This window comes from Myotis brandtii, unplaced genomic scaffold (genome assembly GCF_000412655.1).
Source record: "Myotis brandtii unplaced genomic scaffold, ASM41265v1 scaffold231, whole genome shotgun sequence".
Lineage (NCBI taxonomy): Eukaryota > Metazoa > Chordata > Mammalia > Chiroptera > Vespertilionidae > Myotis > Myotis brandtii.
Genome location: NW_005358689.1, coordinates 1,404,190 through 1,413,216, shown reverse-complemented (window position 1 = coordinate 1,413,216; position 9,027 = coordinate 1,404,190). Strand labels below are relative to the sequence as shown.

General features: G+C 54.1%; 1 protein-coding gene across 2 annotated transcripts in view; it reads right to left on the bottom strand.

The window, feature by feature from the left end:
- Positions 1-9,027, bottom strand: part of CNIH3 (cornichon family AMPA receptor auxiliary protein 3) — a 124,837-nt gene that overhangs the window by 36,074 nt on the left and 79,736 nt on the right. For both annotated transcript variants that reach the window (XM_005866500.2, XM_005866501.2), the window contains exon 1: positions 8,812-9,021. In XM_005866500.2, the coding sequence (XP_005866562.1) occupies positions 8,812-8,892 (81 nt within the window). In that variant the 5' untranslated portion in view covers positions 8,893-9,021. Of the gene's footprint in view, positions 1-8,811 lie in introns of those variants that run through there.

Here is a 9,027-nt window from a genome sequence, read left to right as displayed (position 1 = left end):
TCCCTACCCACAACCCCTGAATGCAGTTGCTAATCCCTTCTCTCAATAAGGTTCGTAGAACACATTTAAATACTTTTTTTTTTCATCCCAGATACAAATGTCTCTATTATATAGGAGACCATCTGGGCTGCTACAGCTAGCTGGCTATGTTGCTATCAGCTCCTTTTTTTAGGGTTTGTGAATCAGTTGCCAATAAGGAAAAAAAAAAAAAAGAAGAAGAAAAGAAGGAAGTCGGCTCCAACATTCTGCTTCCCTCCCCTGCGCCCTTCCCCGGCGGGAGAGCTGGATTCCACAGTCAACACGGACCACGTGCCCGCAGTCACAGAAGCGGTCCCCAGGACTGGCGCTCTGGAGATGCCAGCCCACGGCTCTGGAGGCCCCGGGGGCGGGAGGAGGTGTCAGCTGCGCCCCAGCCCTTGGCCCTCCAGCTGGGCTAAGGAACGCGGCACAGCCTCTGGCAGAGCTAGGACGCCTGCGAAGGAGAGGAATGAAAGGAGGTCAAGGCAACCGAGCAAGGAGGGAAGAAGGAAGGAGAAAGAGAAAGCAGCCGGGGCCTGGGAACTTCTGATGCCAGTGACTCCCAACAACCACAGGCTTCTCCTGGGCCTGGGGAGCACCTGCTGGGAGGCGGGAGGGGGGTGAGGGTGAGGGTGAGGGTGAGGGGGGCGGGGCAGAGCTCTGGGTGGTGGGTGGCCCAAACCTTCAAAGAATCTAAATCAGTGGTTCTCAACCTTCTGGCCCTTTAAATACAGTTCCTCATGTTGTGACCCAACCATAAAATTATTTTCGTTGCTACTTCATCACTGTCATGTTGCTACTGTTATGTATCGTCATGTAAATATCTGATATGCAGGATGGTCTTAGGTGACCCCTGTGAAAGGGCCGTTCGACCGCCAAAGGGGTCTCGACCCACAGGTTGAGAACCGCTGATCTAAATGGAAAAGCCGAGAACTGGAGAGCAAGGGATTCACAATGGCCTGGCCTCAGTGTCCCACCTCCCCTAGGAGGGAAGGGGTCCAGAGAAAGGAAGTCAGCGTGCCCTGTGGTCAGAAGCACGTCCTGAGCGCGCAACGCGGTTTGTGCAGACGCCGCAAAGGGCAGAAGTCGGAGCTCCATCCTGGCACTCAGCACCGTGGAAGCCCAGCCCCATCAGGGGCAGCTCCCCGTACTGGTCGCAGGCAAGGGCAGACCAAGGGCAGACCATGCACGCAGGGCGGGGGCTCTCGGCCACAGGCCTCTGACTGTCGGGACGCAAACAATGGTTGGGGAAACGTGTGGCTTCACTGCTCCCACGAAGGCCTGCAGCCCAAACCGTGACTGCAAATGGACACGCAGGCCCTCCCCGCCTCCCGCACCCACCCACCTCCCAACCTAACCCCAGGCGGACAGAAACGAGGCAAATTTCATCAGCCCCGCACTTACGGCCAGGAAAGCAAGGGGTTTTCATTGCTAGGGAATATTTTTTTGTTGTGGCGGTAATTGCGTGTGTGCATGTGTGTGTGTGTGTGTGTGTGTGTGTGTGTGTGAAATCACATTTTTACAAATCTGGTTTGTTTTCTTAAGCCGTCTTGGTGACTCAAGGCCGTTTAAAGAAACTAGAAAATAAAGTCATCCTCCCAATTGTGTCCTAGGGAGCCAGCCTGCTTCCTCTGCAAGCGACAGCCGTCCGAAGCCGGGACGAAAACAGAACCCTGGCCTGTGGCTCGGCTGGTTGGAGCCCCGTCCCAAGGGGCGGGACCTGGGAGGTTCTGGGTTCGAAAGCCAAAGGCGCCTGCCGAAGAGGTGATTTCACTCCTGCTGCTCCGGTCTGAGTGCCGCCAGCCACCTGCTCCACGCATGCTCATGTGTCCTCCCATGTTCTGCGGGTGCGGGACCTGGGCCGGAGCGGGCCTGCCTTCCGTCGCCTCTGCTTCACTCAGAGACTGTGTACGAGGTCCCCGGTGCCCAAGGCCAGGGAGCCACGCAGGCGGCCCCACACGTGTGCCACGCACGGGCTGCAGGGAGCTGAGACTCGAGCCAGACAGTGTGAGAATGTCTAGAAGTTAGATCCACGAGGGCAGAAGTCTTTCCCCGGGGAAAGAGGAATACATCCGCCTTCCCAGGAGGCAATGCAGCCCAGATGTGGAGTTGGGGCTATCAGATGGCAGCGGGGCAGGGAGATACCACAGGGCCTCTAACCCCACTCTGATGTGGCCATGGTCCTAGGACGGCGGTTTTCACCCGGTGTGGCGCAGGAATTTTTAGACAATGCAGTACCTGACTATTGCATCAGGGGCACTGACCTCTCTTCCCTTAGATCGTCAAGTAAAAAAAAAAAATTTTTTTAAAAAATGACAACAGCCAACACAATAGCCGCCTAGCATGAATCAATCAGACTGATGCCCATTTTTTTGTCAGATGGGAAAAACTGTTTTGGTGTGCGGCGGAATTTCAGTAATGAGCAAGGAAAAATGTCGCAAGTCCCTGCCCTAGGAGGTCCAGGGGGTCCCACCCTTAGTCTTCAACCTCCACGCCCTGTAGCAGGGAGGGTCCCAACCGAGATGCTGAGCGCCCGACCCTGTGGGGCTGAGCACACGGGAAGGCGGTGGCTCCGTCACAGTCTGCCGCTTCCTCTTGACGTAGAGATCTTTCTCAGAGGCTGGTCGTCTGGCTTTCCCGCAGCCTGAGCAAGGCGGTCTCGTGGCTGCCTCTCCTCCTGTGCCAAGTTAGCAGTACCTGCCAGCCTCCTCATTCAGCCCTGGGTTGGTGCTCAGAGACCAGCTCAGGCTCTAATGGTGCACTTGACGTTTCCAGTGACCTTTATGGGAAGTAATTAGATTCCAAGTGCCATTAGGAGAAGTGCAGGTGAGCCTGGCTGGCGTGGCTCAGGGGTTGAGCGTCGACCTATGAGCCAGGAGGTCACAGTTCGATTCCCGGTTGGGGCACATGCCCGGGTGGCAGGCTGGACCCCCAGTGGGGGGGCATGCAGGAGGCAGCCGATCCATGATTCTCTCTCTTCAGGAGGAAGAGGACATGGACAACTGTGTCAGAGGCACCGAGAGGCCACGATGAGCATACGGGCCACTCAGCCTGGCGGGGGGAGGCCCCGGTGCCCTTGCCGAGAAGAGGTGGGGACACAGGGCAGGGGCCCAACAGGAAATGAATACTTTAAAAAATAGATAGAAGCCTAAGTGGCAAGATGCTAGCAACACTGGCTACTTCTGGGTGGCGGCTGCAGGGGGCTTTTCTGTATGTCTGACGCAAGAGTAAAAAGAGGAGATGGGACGCAGGATGTCTGCGAGGGCAGGGGCTGGGTGGCATCTGGAGGGTCGAGACCGAGGGGCCTGCCTGTCGGCTCAGGACAGGGCAGCCTTCTATCTGCCGGGAGGAAGGACCAGCAGGAGGAGAGGCTCGCTTCTCTGGAGTCAGGGAGGAAGAGACATCATGGGGGCAGGGCCAGAGAAGTCCGGGAGGGGCAGGACATGGCGTTGGAGTGAAGTCATCTGCTGGGAGGAGGGGGTAGGGGCTTGGGGGAGCTTCGGGGGGCTCTGAGAAAATGCTAGAAATCGAGGACAGTGTGGCAGGAGCTGAGAGAACTACACGGACCACGCTGATGAGTTATGAGGCGATACTGAGGCCCGGCTAAGGTCAAACCAGGCATTCGGGTCGGCCCAGCAGCCCTCGCACCTGGGGGGAGGGCCGAGGGGGATGGAGACCAGGGGCGATGGAGGATGAGGCGGCAGTCTGGGGGGGCAGAGGGCACATCTGAAAGTGTGAATCCAAAACAAAAGGTGGTGAACAGGTGAGGCCTGGCCCAAAGAGGGTCTTAAAAAGAAAGGCTGCTGCCACCCTGGCCAGTGTGCTCAATGGTTAGAGCATCCGCCCGAGCACCTAAGGGTTGCAGGTTCGTTTCCTGGTCAAGGGCACGTACCTGGGTTGCAAGGTTCCATCCCTGGCCCCAGTCTTGGCATGTGCTGGAGGCAAGCAGTTGATGTGTCTCTCTCACATCGATGTTCCTCTTTCTCTCTCCACTCCCTCCCTCCCTTCTACTCTCTCTAAAAAAATCAGTGGGAGCCTGGCTGGTGTTGCCCAGTGGTTGAGCTTCGACCTATGAACCAGGAGGTCCCTGGTTCGATTCCCTGTCAGGGCATATGCATGGGTTGCAGGCTCGATCCCAGTGTGGGGCGTGCAGGCGGCAGCCGAATAATGATTCTCTCTCATCGTTGATGTTTCTATCTCTCTCTCCTTCTCCCTTCCTCTCTGAAATAAATAAAAATGTATTTTTTTAAAACTCAATGGGAAAAAATATCCTTAGGCGAGGATTAGCAAAAAGAAAGGAAGGAAGGAAGAGAGGGGGGGAGGAAGGAAGCGAGGGAGGGTAAGTGGGAGGAAGGCAGGCAGGCTACTGTCAACCCCAGGCATCCTACCATTTCCCAGAAACCCATGTTTTGTTTCCAGATGGATAATTAGAGAAACGGAGCAGTTTGCTGGGTTTCCAGTGGCTGAATCTATGAGAGCGGGGCTGGCTGGGAGGCACAGACCTTTCGCCCCGCAGCACCGCTGCTCAGTGAATGTGTACTTGTTAGCATCAGTTGGGACCCATTAAAACTCTCCCATAACAAGTGCTGCTGCGGATCCAAAGACGTGCTGTTGGGGTTTCTTTTCTTTGTATGCTGTCGCGACTTGGAGTTTTAAAATGTGACTCGACATATAAGAAACTTTAAAAGTTAAAAACCTGGGATGACTGGTCATGCATCTTTGCAAAGGATGGTTTCATCTGTGTGCATATAAACAACCTGCAAACAGGCTCCACCAAGCTGGGCTGAGCGCTCTTCCCGGAAAAAACACTGTTCATTTCGTGTTGGCTGGAAACAGACCCCACTTCACATCTGAAAACCATTAGAACGTTTTTTTCTTCCAAACACCCACATGCAATTTTTAGAAGTGCACACACACACACAATGACTGGAAGAGAAGACACCCAAATCTTGTCTGGATGATAAGATTAGTGGTGATTTTGTTCCATTATATGTCCCTGTATTTTCAATTTTTTGAGCAATGAACCTATATCCTTTTATAAGCAGAAAAAGTAATTTTGAGAAAATGAGAATTTCCTCTTTTAAAAAAAGGACATGGAGTGTGTTTTAGTATCTTCTTGTTGTTTCAACTCCAAATATTTTATTTATACAGAGAAAAGTTTCTATGCTTTGGATGAAGACATTACCCACTATTATCAGAGTTAAACAATCCAATGACAGTTACTAGACTTAGAAAAAGGACATGGGCATAAGAGTCAAACTCCGCTTAAATTCCAGCTCCCACACACACCAGCTGTGCAACCTTGGGCAAGTTTCAGAACCTCTCTGATCCACAGTTTCCTCATCTGTAAAAGGTCAGTTGTGAGGACTAACAAGCTGCCTGGACAATAGAAGGCCATGTGCCTGAAGTTATGCAAAGCCACACACACACACACACACACACAACCAACTCAGTTTTATGCTGCACCTTTGAAATGTGACAAATGTACTCAAAGATAGTGGCTGATATAAAAGAGATTAATTGGTAATCTGAAACATTTTCATTTGAAAACAAATGAAGATAAATCTGCAAAGTAAACAACAAGCCCTGAAAAAAATGTTGTGCTTAAGGCTGGCCATATCCATCTTCGCTCCCAGGCCCTTAGTGGGAAGAAGAGAGAGGTTAACAGCTGGAGGTCTATCTGAGAGGTTCTTAGAGCCTGGAACTCGCCTACTGCAGACACTCAATGCATAGTAGCTACTATTATTACCCCTAAGTAGGAATGTGCAATTAAGTAAGAAAAACGTGCCATCTTCATCTCACAGCCTAGGCATGGCGGGGGGGAAGGCCTTTTAATTGCTGTATGTTGTTAAGTGCCCAATTCCTTATTTGGGATGTCAATACATGCTAAGCAATCAATATGGCTCATCACGTCAAGGATTATCCATGTGCCGGAAGCCAATTCCAGCATGTCAGCAAGGGCTGAATCATCTGGAGTGGTGAGGGCATTTGCCTAAACCCGAAAAGCGATGACTGCTTGCTGCCAGACAGCTCAGGGCATCTTAATCTACATGTCATTGCCTCCTACTAGCCAAACACCTGAACAGCAGAAGGCTAATTCTTCCAATCTGACAATGGACTCCGTAAATGAAACCTGACCCTTTGAAGTGTGTATCTCTGCCTCCCCTCAGGACAATGTGTGTTAATCAAAAGCATGGGGTCCTGAGACGAGGAGATCTTAGTTTCTTTAGCTGGGCTCCTCTGACCCCCAAATGCCTTTCAAAGCTATGCTTCGTCCCTGGACTCTTTATTAAGTTACACACAGCCCTTCTCCAGATTTCCTGAACCCTTCTAGATGCTGGAACAAGAACCCCGGCACCCATGGACTACAGGGAGCTGGGAAGTAAGCAAGCGCGGAGCCTAATACAGAACTCCCTCTCCTAGATTTTGGTTGAAATAATGTCACCGTGTAACCAATATCCCCACGTACACTGTGCACTGAGATCGATGCGCCTCAGGCTTTCCCTTCCGATGGTCAGGAACCCAATCAAGGTGGCGGGGCTTCTGGAGGTTCCATTGGGAGAGGGAGACGGAAAAGACTCGGAAAGGAAGGGGGCGCTGAGACTTGGGAAGTGTCATTGGCATTTGGATTCAATGAGCACAAATTCTTTTTATTCTTAGACGCTGGAATCTTGCCACCTCCACTGGGTGCCAGGACCTGACCCAGCCTTGGGCTCTGACCATTCAGCTGCCCCTGGACCAGGGGGCGAACGCTGGAGACCTGGAGAGCAGGGGCCAACGTGGGACAGGGCCATCCATGCCCGGTTTGGGTTCAGATGGCTATTAGTCAACCACGGCACAAGCAGTCCATTGAATCAACCTGCTCTCGAATTATTGATCATCTGCCCCGGAGTGAGAGGCAATTATGCCTTCTGGTTCTCTGCCCTGCTCCAGGAGCCAGTCCAGAGAACTCCAGGCCTGACAGCTTGATGGAGCTCTCTGGTCCCTGCCCGCCTCTGGCCAAGGCAAACGCATCAAGAAATAGCCCGTGAAGTTATTCTGGGAAAAGGGGGTGCTGTGGTTAGCTCCCTGGAAGGCAGGTCACTTGTCAAATCCCAAGAAGCAGAGGAAGCTCCTTTGAATCACATGAGCGAGAGTCTGCCGCCCTGATCTGCCCTGCGCCCCTGTATTTCCTTAACAACTGTCAGCAACTGTGAGGCTCAATGCCCCGCCATAGATTAGACCCAGAATTCCGGGGCCGAGGAAGAGAGGGTGCCGAATCCCATGACTTCTCACTCCAAGGATTTTTGATCCTCCAGGAAATTCCTGTGTCTGACTCCTTCTCTCTCACCCTCCGATCCCTAACTCAACTGGCTCATGGACTTACACCACCTTAGACAGAGGGGGAAGCTTGGAGATCATCCAGGTCCACTTTCTCACGTTTGAGACGTGGCAGGCGATAGGCAGGTCTCTTTCCTAAGGTGACATGGTTAGAAGCCTTTCTCCTCCCCGGGGCCCCTTCTCCTCCATGTAACAGATGCTCTAGCTGCTTAGTTCCATTTTAAACCACTTGCACTACACACCGCATCTCACCCCCCCTGCAACTTTCTCCTGGTGTTCATTCTGGGTCATCTCCCATGTAGAGAGCATGCGTCCTCTCCAAGGCTCCCCAGAACCAGGCCGCCCTCAGGGAATTCGTCTCAGGCCCCCCGCCCCCTGAGCCCGGACTTGCTGGGCAGGGCAAGGCTGTTAATGGCAGGAGACTATACACTGTGGGTGCTCCTGCTACATTGCTTGACATTAGCCATCCTGGCCACCAGCTCCCTGATGGGGAGGGCGGAGAGCATAAGCCGCCTGGGAGGAGGAAGTAGAGTCGGCGGACTTGCTAAATGCTGAAGCCTTGATAAGAGGACTAGCGCTCCTTTGCCCTGGCCTCTGCACTCTTGCTCCGTCTATTCAGAAGCAGCCCATCTCCTGTCCGCACAGCACACCTGTGTCATTGGAACAACGACCCTCAATGGGGGAGCCCCCTGGAAGGATGGCAGGAAAGCTGGTGCCCACTAGGGATGCTGCCCGCCATGGTCTGCCACCTGCACCTTCGGGAGTCAGGAGTTGGATGGCTCGGCTCTTGGAGAGCAAAGGAGGGAACTTGCTCCTCTCTGCCTCTCTCTGCCTGACTTTCCTGCACCTCACTCATCCCTGCTCCCCCCCCCTCCACCTCCTCACTTTTCTCTGCGGCCACATCAACCCCCACGACCTGGTGATCCTTCCCCTCCCCGGCCCTCTCGCTACTTTCTTACAAGGCACTCCCTTAGTCTCTCCACTTTGTTGCCAATTATGTCTAAACGCAGCCACCGCAGATGCTGACATTTTAAATGTTTAGTTGTTATAGTTACTTGACTAATTGCTGGCCCAACTGCCGAGCTTCTCCTGCGGGCAAGAGGGAGGGGGCAGGGGAAGAAGGGGGGCGCGGGGGCTGTCATCACCACTCCTGGGGCCCCAGATGTTGGCCAGGCCCTGGCAAGGGTGCCTTGCCCGGGAACCAGAGGTCCCCACGCCTCCACCCGTGGCCAGGTCACCGAGGACGTGCCGGGGCCCCTGGCCTCCATGGGAGGCCGCGAACTGTTCCCACGCTGCCGGGACAGGGAGCCACGGAGGGTCCACCCTGCAGATGCGCCACGCCGGCCTCCCGGTCCGCCCACACTCACCGTGTAGAGGCAGTGAGATGGCATTTTAGAGAAACTGGGGAAGGGGGCGGACAGGAGCGCGTTTGGGGCGAAAGCAAAGAGTTAGAAGCCGCTGCCGGTTACTCACGTGCCAGATGGCGAAGAAGATGAGCGCAGCGCACAGCACCAGGGAGAGCATGTAGCAGAAAGCGGCGAAAGTGAAGGCCATGGCCGGCGGCCGGACCGCCTGCACCCAATCCCGCCACACACAGCGATGCCCCTAGAAGGCCAAGGTCCCCCTCAGAGGCCGCGCTCCCTCCAAACCGGACCAGAAGGGAGCCACGCCGGCACCCTCCCCGGCAGG